At 35.5% G+C, this 15630-nt stretch overlaps 2 protein-coding genes across 2 annotated transcripts; both read left to right on the forward strand.

Moving 5' to 3' along the window:
• The first annotated feature begins 7803 nt into the window (after window positions 1-7803).
• Window positions 7804-12498, forward strand: LOC141667382 (uncharacterized). The gene is made up of 2 exons (XM_074473844.1): window positions 7804-8045; window positions 11440-12498. The coding sequence occupies exons 1-2, from the start codon at window positions 7976-7978 to the stop codon at window positions 12303-12305; spliced, it is 936 nt and encodes a 311-aa protein (XP_074329945.1). The 5' UTR covers window positions 7804-7975; the 3' UTR covers window positions 12306-12498.
• Window positions 12499-13421: 923 nt separating this feature from the next.
• On the forward strand, window positions 13422-15537 carry LOC141667814 (nicotianamine synthase-like). Its single transcript, XM_074474438.1, has one exon. The coding sequence runs from the start codon at window positions 14272-14274 to the stop codon at window positions 15382-15384; it is 1113 nt and encodes a 370-aa protein (XP_074330539.1). The 5' UTR covers window positions 13422-14271; the 3' UTR covers window positions 15385-15537.
• Window positions 15538-15630: the final 93 nt, after the last annotated feature.

Genomic DNA, 15630 nt, shown 5'->3' on the forward strand with positions numbered 1-15630 from the left:
GGGTACTTACTTCTTTACTCTGGTAATTTTGATTATGGTAATACTATACTACAATTCATAATTGCTAGGAGAGCAGATGCTTCAAGAGTGATAGGGTATACTAGATTTATACAACTGATCTTCCATTTTCTATGCTCTAATGTTATTTTTGATGATGATGAATTACTCCCTGTTTTTCAAATTTCTGAAAAAGCTATGACTGATCATATTAAAAGGGATGAAAAGAACAAATTTTCAGGACCTCCCTTTCTTCCTAGAGAGGTCAGGCAATTTCTGTTAAGAAATAGACCTAATCCTATACAAGTGCCTACAAATCCTGATGCTGACACCTCTGTCACAGTTCCTGATGCTGAGAATCAAGAAACCACCCATCTTGCTTCTAACCCAAGCATTTCTTCTCTCAAACAACAAACACACTCAGCTTCTAAATTAGCCTCCTCTGCTGTCTCTCAAAAGACATCAGTTGTAACAAAGAAACGGTTATTTAAGAAATCTGTCACATCTTGACAGAAAGATAAACAAGCCTCACTGAGTGAGAGTGAGAAGAAAGAAGATTGCTTTCCAGTCAGAAAAAGAAGACTGATCATACAAGAGTATTCTGACTCAGATGATCAGATGCCAATAAGGTCTTTATGAAAAATTATGAAATCCATTGGTCAATATCCTGATGACTCTGTTGACACTACTGGAACCAAAGAGCCAACTACTGATGCTAGTGTTATACTCGACAAGCTTCCAGTAATTAAAGCAAATGCTGAACTCAAGACAACTGCAACCCGCCAGTTGAAAAGAAAAAGTGAAGAAGTAGTTGGATATATTAGAAAGAAGAAGAAGACTCAGCCTCTTACCAAGGATGTCAGTACACAAGAACTTAAGTCTCAAAGGAATTTAGCAACTGCAACACATCCAGTCACACAAGAACCATCTTCTCAAAGGGAAGATGCAGACACCGAGGCTGCACAAATCATTGTTAATATTTCTTAGAGTGATCTTCTTGCTGACTCTATTCAACTACTATAGGAAAAGCAAACTCATCAGGAAATACTGTCAAAGGTGGATGTAATCATAAATGATCCTATTTTGGAGAAGAGCACACAAGAACCTTCACCAAGCGTTACTGAAGCAGCTCATATTTCTCAGACTCCACAAGAACCATCAGTTCAAAGTACTGATGTTGGTCTCTCACCTTCTCCTGAAAGATCAAATCCTGATGACAATAGCTCCTACTCAGATTCATTCTTTAACTGAACTAGCTACTATTGATGATCCCCTACTGATTGCTAGTTTGCAAAAGCATCCTGATGTGCTGTTTGTTCCTCCACTATCCTCACTTCCACTTGAGGACTCACCTTCAGGTATTGCTAACTTCCTCATATATTCTCATGTTTGTATGATTATAAATAGTCTCTTCTTTAAGGTTACCTCTATTTATATGACAAGCATACAACTCTTCTCAGCCATCTCTTATTTCTTTGCTAAATGTGTGATTGAGCCTTTCTATGAGACTGTGTGAAAATATCATATATAAAAAAAAATTAGTGGCAGTCTCCTGTACTGGCAAAAGGAGAGGTAGCTTTGAGACAAGAATCTTATAAGTTATTCTTTACTTATAAAGTTTCTTCTGTGAGAACAATATTACTCTTAAAAGTAATATATTATATGAGAAGTGATGAGATCATTTGAAAAGAACAGAGAGATTTAGGTGTTACTATGTTTCTATTTCAGGATCTCATCAGCCACATGCATTTCTTGCAAAGGATTTGGATAAAGGCAAGGCAATTCTGCCTAATTCTGTGGGTTGTCTGATTCTGGTGATGACAGTGATGAGGATGATTCTGACACAACTCAGCTTAAGTCTGAAATTGATGCATCTAAGAAGTCCAATGTTGGTTCTTCTTCGCAATTCAATGAAAATCCTTCTTATTACAATGCTGATGCTGAACATTTTTGACAGACAGAATGGGATTATAAATGGAAACTTGCAAATACTTCTATCTCATCTGCTGTTGGCCTGCAACATATTCATCGTGCCTATGATGAAATTCAAACTCCTGATTTGAAGTTGCATCTTAAGGCCTCCACTATTTCTGTTAAAGGAATTCACTCTGACCTTGATGAAATGAAGAAGTCTCATGCTGCTGTCAAGGAGAAAATTGATGGATTTATGCTTCACACACCTACATCAGCTGAACTCAAAAGTGTGAAAAATATTATCATAGATGTTGTTGATTCTCAACACAACATGGCCTCTAGAATTTCCTCCTTAGAAGATAAGGTATCTTCTATAGGTGACAAACTGGATGCTCTGTTTTCTATTCTTTCAAATACTGATGCCAAAAAAGAGCAGAAGATAGTTGCTATAAAATGTACACCGGATTCTATTCAGACAAAGGATAAAGATATTGATGATGATAATGATGGTGATAAGAATAAGAATCCAGTTACAGATGTTCAAATTGCTTCTACTGCTCAACAACTTCAACATTCCAAGAAGACTGGTTCTTCAGGATAAAGGAAGTCTACTGGTACTCATAAAGCCAAGCACAAGACTACTGTTGATGCTCCTGAGGATGATGACGTTATAATCTCTAATTTAGCATATGCTAAGGGATTATTCTTTCCTTATAGGCATAAGGAAACAGGTGAAGAGATTGTCTTGTACTACAAAGATAAGAGGTTTGAGCAAAAGAATGCTAGGAGTGCTCTTGGGTATATGACTGAAGAATTTTCTGATCTAACACCTGAAGAAGTAGTTATGCAACAAAAGGAGCTAATGGCTCAAATTGAAGCTGAAGCTAACACTTCTAAAGGAAGAGGAAAAAGAGGTGGGAGATCTACAAGAGCTAGAGGAAGAGGAGGAAGAGGAAGAACTTCTAAATCAAGTCAAGTGACTGCATTTAACTCTACTTTCTGAATTTTCTATCCAGAGAAGGTTATGTTCCTGTACAAGGACATGAAGGAGATGAAGAAATTCAGATGCCAGAATAGTTAATTATACAAAGAAAGAAAAGATCATCCACTGACATTGATCAAGCTGATACAACAAATCAAAATGTAACTCCTGATGCAGACACAAATCCTGAGGTAAAAGCAGATCCTGATACTATGAACCTGATAACTGATTTTGACTATGATAAAAAAGTGATCGAAGCATTAAATGATTCAGCCTTTACTACAGTAGTCACTCCTTATATTTCAGAGGTTGATGAAAAAGAAAAGGTTGATAGAAGGAAAGTTGATCAAGCATGCAAAGATTATGTGCAGAGAGTTTTAAAATCAAAGAGAGAACTATAGCATAAAGCAAAAGGGAAGATTCATGATCTGTCTACAAGTTATGCTCCTCTCAGCAAAAAGGATAGAAGATGGAAAGACATTTATACATTCGATTATCCTAAAGGGTTCAAGCATGTTGAATTTGTGTTAGCAGGATTAAGAGATCCTATTTCAGAACAGGAAGATGTTGATAAGTCCATCAAGAAAACTTCTTGGGTGGAATACGATGAAAAACTGAAATTTGTCGAATCTCGAACCAGAGAAGGCATTGGTCATTCTGATATGGAGATTCCAAGATCTGATATGCTGGATACAAATACTCTGACTGAGAATCTTGGTGAACGAATTTCTCCTTCACATCTTGAGAAAGTTGAAGCTGTGAAGATTGTTTATAGAAAGGTAAATGATAATGATGTCAGAGAAGAGATTCTGTACTTTTTCAGATATGGTAAAGTAAAGAGCTTTACATTGCAACAACTCTTGATGAAGACTATGACAGAATTGAAATACATTCACTATCTTCTTAGAGTTGAGAACAGTGTCACCAGAAATTGGTCTTCTATGATACTTGAAGTCATCAGAAGAAGATTCATGACAAAAGATGATAAATACAATGGTGATTATGTTCCTGAGTACATAACTTATACTGGTTAAGAAATAAAGATGAAAAAGGGAGTTGTAGTGCTAAAAGTTTTTCTCAACAATCCTCAGTTATCCTTCAGTCCTGATCATGAAGATGTCAGTTTAAGCTTCATGTTGATTGGTGATCTTGAGATAAACAAAAGCTCAATTTCTAAATTAAGATCAGCCATCTATTAGCTTGGAGAAGACACTGAAAAGAAGAGAGAGTTGAAGAAAAAGCTTTTTAAAGTCCTACGAGACAAGGAGGAAGAAAGATTGAAAAACTTTCTGGAAACAACTATCAATTATCTGAAGATACTGAAGTAAGCTTTATTCCTTGTACATTTTGTAGATTGGTTTTGGCATCATTGAGAATGAAATTTGTGCTTCATTACATTAAGCATAAATTGGGGGAGATTGTTACATATTGAATTCTCAATGATCAGAAGGAGCTCAGGATCTGGCTGTTTGGTGTCATCAGTATTTGATGTGTTGTCAGGATTTGACACATCATCAGCATTTGGGTGTCATCGGTATTTGAAGACAGTCAGCTTAGAAGATTTGTTCAGTTCCTTGTATTATGGAGTAGATATCTTTTACATCTGAGTTATAGGACTTTATCTTTTCAGTTGAAGATATGTATCAGTTTCAGTTAGCTTTTGATAATGCATATCGTAGATTGATTTGTTGTAGCTGTGTAGTATATAAACACAGTTTAGGTCATCATATAGTGTATCGATCTCGAGTATCATTTGACATAGCAGCTCTCAAGAACATCAGTATTTCTTGAGAGAGTTTTGTAACAGTTTTTATCAGATATATAAAAAGCTGTTATATTTTATTACTTGTTCGAAATATTTATACAATTGTATCCAACCCCCCTTAAACGATTGTATCTTCACTTGGCAACAACTCTCCTTTCTCCAAGGCCATGGGTGCATAATTTCCAACCTCCTCATCTTCATAATTATCAGAATCATCCCAACTCTTTCCTTCTGCAATGTAAGCTTTACCCTGTTGCTTCTTCAAGAGAGCTTCATACTTTGCCTCAAACTCAAGATAGGCTTTATCTTTCTTCACCTTTTTAGGCTTCCTGCATTCAGTAGCAAAATGACCCAATTCATCATAATTAAAGAACCTTATTTTTGATCTATCAACAGATCCAGTTTTAGTATCCACTTTTGCCACCAGGAGTGTATTGTCTCTTTCCTATCCAACTGTTGTCCTTGTTAAATGTTTGTCATTTACTCTTGAAGAACTTTGGCTTTTTAACTATAATATTAGAGAATTTCCTAACTAGATAAGCCATGGATTGATCTAACTCATCCATTTCATCCAATGTATAAAACTCATCTTCTTCAAGTTCCAGAATGACTTGCTTCATTGGTTCCTTGTTCTTTTGCTCAATGCTTGAGACAGCTGGAGTCTGGATCTCTAATTCATCATCAGATGAATTGTTGTCATTAACAACTAGTGCACTTGTTCCATCAATAATGTCCCATTGACAAGTTCTTAAGGATTTTCTTTGAATTATTTCCAGTTCATATGTTTTCAAAATCCCATATAACACCTCCAGTGTTATCCTGCTCAAGTCTCTTCCTTCTTTTATGGCTGATATTTTCTGTTCAAGATGGTCAGAAAGGATGAGCAAAAATTTTAAGTTAACCTCCTCAGCTTCATAGTACTTGTCATGAAGCTGCAAGTCATTAATCAGCTTATTGAATCTTTCAAACACATCAGTAACACTCTCCTTTGGTTTTTCCATAAAACCCTCATACTGAGAAACCAGTATTCTCCTTTGATTTGACCTAACTTCCTCTATACCTTCACACAATATCTCAATCTTCTCCCAGATTTGCTTGGCTATGTCACAGTTGACAATATTGTTGTACATAACATTGTCAAGTGACTCTATCAGAATTAACTGTAGCTCGGTGTCAAGAAAGACTTTTTCTTTCTCAATGTCTGTGTATTTTGAAGGATCTTCAGGACCATAATGAGCTGGGATGATCATGTCTCCATCTGTAGATTCTTCAATTCTTTCCATAGGAGTGAAAGGTCCATTTTTCAGAATCTGGATGTACAAGGGATTGGCCATCCTTAGAAATAGCATCATCTTCTTCTTCCATAATGTGTAGTTAGTCATATCAAAGGCTGATATCTTTATACTGCTTATCTTTTGTGTATTCATTCTTCCAAGATCTTGATCTGTTTACTTTTAGATTTTGCTCTGATACCACTTGTTAGATATTGGATACAACATAGAGAGGGGGGGGGGGTGAATGTGTTTTGGATATTTATAGCCTTTTTCAAACTTTTATAGATGGTGAACAAAGCAGATTAATTTGTAGAGATATTGTGTTTAATAGAATTAACAAAGCATGCACAACAAACACAGTATTTTAAAAACTCACTTAACTTTGTATTAAAATTAAGTATGTCTTGATACAAATTCCTGGGTTCTTTTGTAAGTAAAGAACTCAACTTCTATTTTGAGAGAGTTACAAGAAAATCTAGAACTGTTTGTTACTTATAAAATAAAGGACCAGTGTTTACTTTACAAATTAGTAAACACAGGTTTACACAGCATGCAATAAGATGTACTAAACCCTACCTTAAGTTATCTCTAAAGCTTTCCATTTATGGCTTAGTGAATCTTTGCAAATTGTGAAGGTCTGTGACTTTCCTTTGTCAGTTAATCTTGACCCTTGATCTTGCACTCTTCAAGCTGCTTTTGTAGACTTTTCAATCTAAGTGATTAGATCGTTTGTTGATTGATAATCTTGAATCTTTAACTTGTCTGCATTATGTACTTGAGGTTCATATCGAGATCTCCAGTTTGTTGTATAGAGAACTGACATATCGATAAGTATAATGGCTTATCGAGAACTCTGAGTTCTCTATAAGTATTTTGACTTTTCGAGGTCTCTGAGTTCTTTATAAGTGAACTTGGCTTGTCGAGGTCTCTGAAACTCTGTATGTATAAATGACTTGTCTATATCTTTGAGATCTCGATATGCATTTTGACTTGTCAAGATCTCTGAGATCTCTAATGAGAAATTGACTTGTCGATATCTTCAATCTTCATATCTTCATTTTGACTTGTAGATTGACTTGTCGATATCTCAGAGATCTCTATATATATTTTGACTTGTAAATACCTCTGAGATCTCTAATGATAATTTGACTTGTCTATATCTCCAATCTTCATATCTTCATTTAACCTGTCGACATCTCTGGGACTTCTCTATAAGCTATTTTGAACTTCTCGATAAATTATTTTGGAGTTCTTGAATGACTTCTCTATATGACTTGATCTGTGACTTGTAGATATCTTGACTTAGAACATTTTACCTAAAACATATTTATTCAACTCCAAACTTATTCACCTTTTCTCTGAGGCATAATCTTGTTGATCTTCTTTAACATTCCAGAAAAATAATATTCCAGTCTGATCTTTAACATTTTTACAGACTCAAGTAATATAATATAAAATACAGATTTAGACTATTTTACAATTAAATCTTAGGTTTGTCAATATGACTTAGTCTTGTTATAGTACACGCATGTTTTGCACAACAATCTACTCCAATTTGTGAGAAGATTATTTATCACAAATTCATGCCGGATAACAAGACTAACCCCAAATTAAAAAAAAAATTAAAATATTTACAAAAGATGTTATTTTATTTTAAATATATTTATATAAATACGATAATACATAATATTGAATTATGTAATTGTTTTAGATTTGCATTTTAGGTTAAAAATTATTTTACAAATACGGATACAGTCGGATGTTTTGGCAAGGTTTTTCTAACACCTGGATGTTTATAAAAAAAAACCCCAAATTTATTAGTGAAAATAATGAAAACATGTGAGATGGAGAGATGACCCAAGACCAAGAGTCGTGGTGGGTACTGGGTAAAGCAAAGCAGGGGAGTCACTGGTCAGTCGATGTACGAATCTGTATCTGTTATTACAACAAAAAGTACAAAACCCAACATTTAAGATTAACTCTTTCCTCTGTAGCAAGCAAACCCCCAAAACAAGAATCAAGACAACTCCGATCACAAACCATATGGATTTACACAACACCAAACTTCAATTACTTCTCCTTGCCTCTGCTCTCATTATCCTCAGTTTCACAGGTACCTCCATACTTACATACATCCATTTATTTGTTCTCTCTATTTTTTACTCATTGTCTGCACTTCATTTTGATATCGCCATGTATTAATTTCTACTTCAAGTTTAGGATTGTTATTCCCTCTACCTTATTTTTATGTGCAACTAAGTTAAGTTCTTTATGAGCTACTTGAGTTCGAGGTCTTAAATTCTTTGAATTTGACTTCCTTATATCGAACCCAACTCAATTACTTCCCAAGTAAATTAGCCATCTCAAGTATCAAAGTATTCGACTTTGCTTAAAATTCTTTTCTTTAAAATTAAATTTTAACTTTTTCTTCTAATTCAAGCTTTCAAGTGGAGTTCGAGTATATAAATCTTGATTCCAGTCTGAATTTTTAAGTTTAATTTTTTTTGGCTAGCGTCGCTTTTTTTGAGATTAAGCTTAATATTGTTGGCTTGCCTCGGTTTAATTACACCCCTACTTATAGCCTAGTGGATACCCCAACTTCTCTTCTTGATATTTCGAGGCTTTGTGGAGGCTTGATGTGTGATAAGATTTTGGGAATTGATATTCCACAAAAGAAATTGTAAAATGCTTGTGTTTATTAAATTTATTAAAGTTAAATTGGTAGAGTCTTCCTTCTATGCCTTTTGGTATGCACATGAAAGAAGTTTGATGCAAGAACATGTACTTTTTTACGATGTTCTGCTCTTTGTCTTTGCCTCTCAGTTTTGCATGAGTGTGACCTAATTGACGAGCAGGTACCTTTTTATCTGGAAAGCAGGGATACTCGGGTAAGGTGAAGAATCGCGTAGGCGGTGCGCGACGCGTGCGGGGGTGCGCCGCGGTGCGCCGGGGTGCGTACGCGGTGCGCCATGTGGCGTGTCGGAGAATTGCAGAGACTCGATACGGGGGGGTGCGGGAAGGGGGTGCGGGAGGGGTAGCATTTGTAATTTCACATCAACTAGTTGGAAAGGGAGGCGACAAACACTGCTCCTCTTCTTGTCATTCTCCGGCACCGACGTTCTCCGGCCAACTTCTTCTCTTCTCGTAACGGGTCTTCTCTTCTTTTTCTCTGTTCGTTCCCGTCTTCCCTTTCTTCCCTTTCTTCTCTGCCCTTTCCAGCCTTTTCTTCTCTGCTAATCCGGTCGACGTCGATGTCGACGGTGTGTCTTCTCTCTCTGTGTAACGTGTGTATATGTTAATTGGGCTGGGCTTTTATTTTGTGGGCTAGTAGGTACAAGTCTCACACTCACAGTCACTGTCCATTTTTAGTTTTATTGTTTAATGTTTATTTTTGTGATTTTGTTTGTTAAATATTGTTATATATATGTTTGTAGGAATAAAATGCTTGAAGCCTTGAATTGACAGTGTTATTAATATTTTGCAACTTCTAATTGTTAAATATTTGATGTGTTTTATTTACATTTTCTAAGTAATTGTTAAATATATATATATATATATAATATATTTAAAATATTTTAATATTTTCCGTATCCCCCCACACCCGTATCCCCATTTTTTGAAATTTGCCGAATTCCTGTATCCCCGCACCGCGCACCCCCGCACCCGCACCCGTGCTTCATAGCTTTTTATACTTTCATTAGTTAGATAAGATGTTCTTTGTCAACATGAGGACGTATTCTGATTAATTAAAGCAAGTGAAGACCAAAAATATTTATGTGTTCTTGCAAATGTGAAGTTCACCAGTGCACCAATATTCTTCAATTTTATTCCTTTTTGCCTCTAGTAGTTTTCAAAACTTGTCCCGGAGTCCTGACTAACCCCAAAATGGCATAAAAAACTTACAAAAGTATTATACGTAATTACGTATCATCTATAGTAACTTACTTATTTTAACACTTAAGCATGAGATACAAATTAAGACTTCCTCGTAACACCGTAATTAGGGGAGTTGGTAATTTAACATGTATGGGAGCTCTCTTGACCCAGCAGTCTCTGATTTGAATCCTTGTAATCCTAATATTTTCAAAAGATTTAGTTGGACTTTGAGGTTGAAAATTGCTATAAAGAGAGGATCCAATGATCCACTCTTCAATCACAACATGGGAGTTAGAGTGGGGAGACGTATGAACTTATGCTCCCCTCCAAACACCTCAAGGATTTTGGGAGAGTTCTTAACTTAAAAACATAATCATATCTGAAACTTTTTTCAATTTGTTGCAGAACCGCGTGTTTTCATGTTAGTGCTGCTGCTGCTGTTGCTTTGTAGTATGTAGTTGACTCAAATTTGATTTTTGAAAGATGTTATATGTAAAGATGTTATGTATATTGAGTAGATGTTATATGTAAATATATATACACGTATACAACTGTACGTACTCTATATCTTCATCTCCATTTATAAAATTGAAACCAGTCTCCTAAATATTTGGGTTTCTTTCTCAAAATTTACATGTTTTTCAGATTTAGATTTGAAGCTATGCAGTTTTTTTAGGTAGGTTATGATGATCAGCATTTTAATAATTGAAATTGATTAAACTCTTACTGTTAATTGGTTCAAAAAAATTTGATCTCTCTTTATTCTACGGTGATCTTCTTTATTCGAAAGGTTTTTTTAGGAGGGGGGGGGGTGTCTTATTGTCCTCCATGGACCTTCATGATTTTATTATCAGTTTTAAGTATCTCATTTTATTGTTTAAAATTTGTCTACAATTAGTAATAATTTTGGTATAAAAACTACTGATTGTCTAATTTTAACGTGCATGCTTATTTAAGTTATACGTAATTTCTGAAAAATTCCTAACATATATATATATATATATATATTTAAAATATATTTTGTTTCAATATTTAAGAAGCCTGCTTAAACTTTAATGTGTTGTCTGACTAACTTGGACACTTTAACATTGTACTCATCTGTCTACATTAGAGGTGATCAACTTTAGCTCCTACAGAAGTACTTAGTACATAAAAAAGTAAGTGGGTATCGACGATTGTGTAGGAGGTTTAAAATTTTACAAAGTCTCCAGCATTACTTATTTCAGCAGTTAATGAAAAAAAATAAAAATTAATCAATAAATTGCAGCAAATCATGCCTGTGTATTTACGTATGTGAATGCTGTTGTCTTGTCATTTCTCTTCATGCAAGTAATGTAAAGGGTCTTCCTCTAACCCATTGAGATTTTAGAGCGATTGGTTCCTTGACATGGTATTAGATACTAATACTGGAAAAGGCCTTACTCTAACACCACATATTCCACAGTTATTTTGTCTCCATTATGTATGTATATATATTTATATATCTGTCGTGTGTGTGTAACACTGGCATAACAATGCTGATTATGAAATTTTAAAGCGATTTGTATGTACTTATCTGTAGAATGTATACTTTTATGCCGACTCTTCTTTAGATGTATTTGAAAATAGTTCTGACATTCTTTTTACCAAAGCTGAAAAATGTAGGCAGTTGGTTGGTGAAGATGCCTCATCACAGAGTGGCAAATTTACTTTTCTAAACTGTTTTGATGGGAGCACTGGAACAATGGCGTGTGCGGTGAAGGAGGGCGTGAAGCTCTATGTCTACACCATCAGATCATCTCATGTCGAGAGAGCTAGACATAAAGCAATTGAGGCTGCGCTAGTTGATGCACTTTCACAAGGCATGAATGCTAAAGATGCAGCATTACAAGCCCAGCAAGAGGGAAAAAAGGCTGCAAAACTGGCAACCCGAAAAGCCAAGCGCATTTTAGGGCCTATAATTTCGTCTGGGTGGGATTTTTTTGAGGCAATATATTATGGGGGAACAATAGCAGAAGGATTTCTTAGGGGCACTGGTACTCTAATCGGAACTTATGCAATTGGATATGTTGGCGAGCAAAAGTTTGGAAGAGTCGGTTATCTAGTGGGAAGCGAATTTGGAAGTTGGGTTGGAGGAAGGGTTGGGCTAATGGTATATGATGTGGTTAACGGTGTCAGCGTCCTTCTTCAATTAACTGAGATCGCGGAGACTATATCGTCTGACAATATCTCAGAGTCTGAAACTAAAGAGTATGTGACATCTGTGCTAGAAACTGCACAGCCACCCGAAGGAGGAAATATCTTGATTGATATAATCTCTAAACTAGTATCTCAGATATTTCCTGAGACTCCATATGATTCAAAGAAGAATCCGGCATCTGACTTTGATAGTTCCGAATCTTTTGAGGACTCCTACACTAATGAAACCCCTGGCTATAGGAGCTCTGAAACTGTGGAGGACACCAATGCCTATGAGTTTTCTAATTATGAGAGCTTCGGAACACATGAAGAACTTTAGAAAATATGAATCCAGGTGAGTCCGTTTTATATATATTGTTTAATGGTGTTGGTGAATGTAAACTAGATCTGTAAGCTCTTAATTTTGTTGTATATAATATTCAGGATAGTGTTACCTTAAAGATGGTTGAGGCAGGTAGAGTACTTGCTCTAAACCATAGGAACATTCATAAAAATTTCACATTTTAAAATCTGCATGTGCTGCTTGTAACTTCAAAAATGTACCCAGCTAAAATTACGTTGCTAAAAACAGTTGATTTGTTGCAAAATCTATCAATACAACTCTACAATTTCCAAAAATTTATGCTTCATCATAAAACGTTCTTTATACGCAAATAGTGTCTCCTCCACCATCTACGTTTGCATACGCTCATAAAGGATTGCTAGATAGATGACTATGAGTAATACGCGATAGTGTCTCCTCCACCATCTATGTTTGCATATGCTCATAAAGGATTGCTAGATAGATGACTATGAGTAATACGCGATAGTGTCTCCTCCACCATCTACGTTTGCATATGCTCATAAAGGATTGCTAGATAGATGACTGAGTAATACGCGAAACCGTATGTCCTTCCTATTTAATTCTTTATCGAGTGGATGAAGCTATTTGTGCATTATATATATATATAGATATAGATATATTCATACATCCAGAAATTGATTTTATTGTTTCAAGTATTATGTGTATGTGTCTTAAATTCACATGTTTGTATTGAACAAGTGCCCCAAATATTTGAAGCATCAATTGTCTCTTTGAACATTGAAGAGGTAGAGTAGGATTAAATTGCCTTGTTCTAGTTTTGAATAAGATAAAAATCACTAACAAGGTGATCCTTTGTAATAAAAAGTTAAAACAATGATATGGATAGATTTGGCTCTTTTTTAGATCAATTTATTTTTTAATAGGTATGTCTAATTTCTATGCCGATCTGACTAATGTAATATACATTATAAACATCAGTATCATATGACTTTTCTGTTGGTTTTGAAATCTTCTTTGGCTTAGAGTCAAAGGCTTAAGATCACATAGCTCCCAGGACCATTAAAAACGTGTTTTTCTGGTTTGTCGAGCACCGCGAACATGAGGATGAGGTGGATGATAAATTAGAAAAATGTCATCCACCGTAAAAATAGTGTTCGAACAGATTGGCAATTATGCAATATGCATAGATTGAAAATAATAACTCCATGCCACAAAGATTGCGTTTTTATTTTTGTTTTGTTTCTGAATTGATTAAGTAGGAACAGTCCATTAGATAGAAAAGCCATTCCTGAGTATCTTTTACCGCTAGAAAGTTATAGTACAAGATACCATAGGATAATGAAATTTAAGTATCCACATGTTTACTGGGGTTATGGTTACCTAGAAGTTGTAAATTTGATGACAATTCTAAGAGTTTATACACGGGCATTGGGTTCATTGCTTGCTCCCAACTTCCAAGAAAAAAATATACTGTACTACTTTACTGCTAGTGGTCCAAAACTCTACGGAAATGCTCAAGTAATTAAAAGTTTAGAACTAGCACAGATACGAAACACTCGCACCCTTTATTAAGGGCTATCTTTGTTATCTCCGGTTTGGGTTTGGATACTCGTTCATCTCGATATTTGTTAGTATATATACTCATTTGTAAGGCAGATAAGTCAAATTATTAAAAATGTAATAAGAAAAACTTACACCCTTTGAAATTGGATTCTTCTTATATCAAATTATGTTCAGCAGTATATATTTGTATGCATAAAACTGCATTTATACATAGTACAAGACAAACCTTAAGAGGGAAAAGTATTATCTGACTGCATCATCCAAAAGCTAGAAGAAGATTAAAATGATAACAACCGACTATGTTTTTATTACTAGGTAAGAGTACCTCAGAACATTTTAAAGTCTTAGTCCAGGATAAATAATTAACAAATAAAATGTACTAATAGGGTTGCAAGAAGTTGCATTCCTTGGAATCTAAATGTTCTATGAGGGCACACAAGAGTCCATAAATAGACATACTACTTTTATTCTCAACAAGAAACTTTGCTTCATTAGTTATTCATCTTCTTCGAAAATCTCAACTAATATAGTTCCCTCTGGAGAGTCGAAACTCATCATCATACTCATATCCCTCAAGTATAACATGGGTTGCAAAAGTCATGAACCTGTAGTTCAAACAATTTGTGAGCTTTACGAGGAAATCTCTAAGCTTGACAGTCTCAAACCGTCCACAGATGTTAACACTCTCTTTACCAAACTAGTTCTCACTTGCATCCCTCCAAGTTCCATTAATGTAACTAAGCTCTGTTCGAGACTTCAAGGAATGAGATCTAAGCTCATTAAGCTCTGTGGTGAAGCCGAGGGCCTTCTAGAGTCCCATTTCTCATCCATATTAGGCTCATTTGATAACCCTTTGGATCATCTCAGCCTCTTCCCATACTACTCCAATTACCTCAAGCTCAGCCTTCTTGAGTTTACCATGTTAACTCAACATTGCTGTCCCCGAAAGGATGTCTTAAACCGCGTAGCCTTTCTTGGTTCCGGTCCCCTCCCTCTCACCTCAATTGTCTTGGCCTCCTATCATCTCACAAACACTCGTTTTGACAACTATGATATTGATCCTTTGGCCAATATGAAGGCGAGTCGCTTGGTCTCCTCAAATCCTGACCTTTCCAAAAGGATGTTCTTCCACACAACTGATGTCATGAACGTTACAGGTGCTTTGCAAGACTATAAGGTTGTGTTTTTGGCTGCACTGGTGGGGATGGACAAAAATGAAAAGGTTGGTATTATTGATCATCTGGCCAAGTACATGGCTCCAGGAGCGATTTTGATGTTACGAAGCGCTCATGGCGCACGGGGTTTTCTGTATCCGGTGATTGATCCTAGTGATCTTAGAGGATTTCAGGTTCTATCAGTTTTCCATCCTAATGATGATGTTATTAATTCTGTTGTAGTGGCACGTAAATTATTCATTGATCAGGGGCATCTCGGAGGTGTGATTCAGACTAGTAGATGTTGTGAGGCGCATGGTTATAATCCAATAAATCAGATGAGTATGCTGGAGAAACTGACCGTGGAGGAGAATTAGCTTAATTTAAAGAAGACTATTCCAGTTTCTACATATCTAGTACTGTTATTGTTTGTTTGTTATTATTCTCCATGCACTAATGTTTACTGGAAGTGGAGGATGGTTTTATATAAATGAAATGTTTTAATTAGTACTGCAGATTCAAGAATCAGGGTGGCGCCATTTAAAAAGAAATAAATCAAATAGTACTGCAGATGCTTAAGCTGGAGTTGTCCTCATCTCCTCTGTACACTTAAACATACAACA

Source organism: Apium graveolens, chromosome 6 (genome assembly GCF_009905375.1).
Source record: "Apium graveolens cultivar Ventura chromosome 6, ASM990537v1, whole genome shotgun sequence".
NCBI classification, from domain to species: Eukaryota; Viridiplantae; Streptophyta; class Magnoliopsida; order Apiales; family Apiaceae; genus Apium; species Apium graveolens.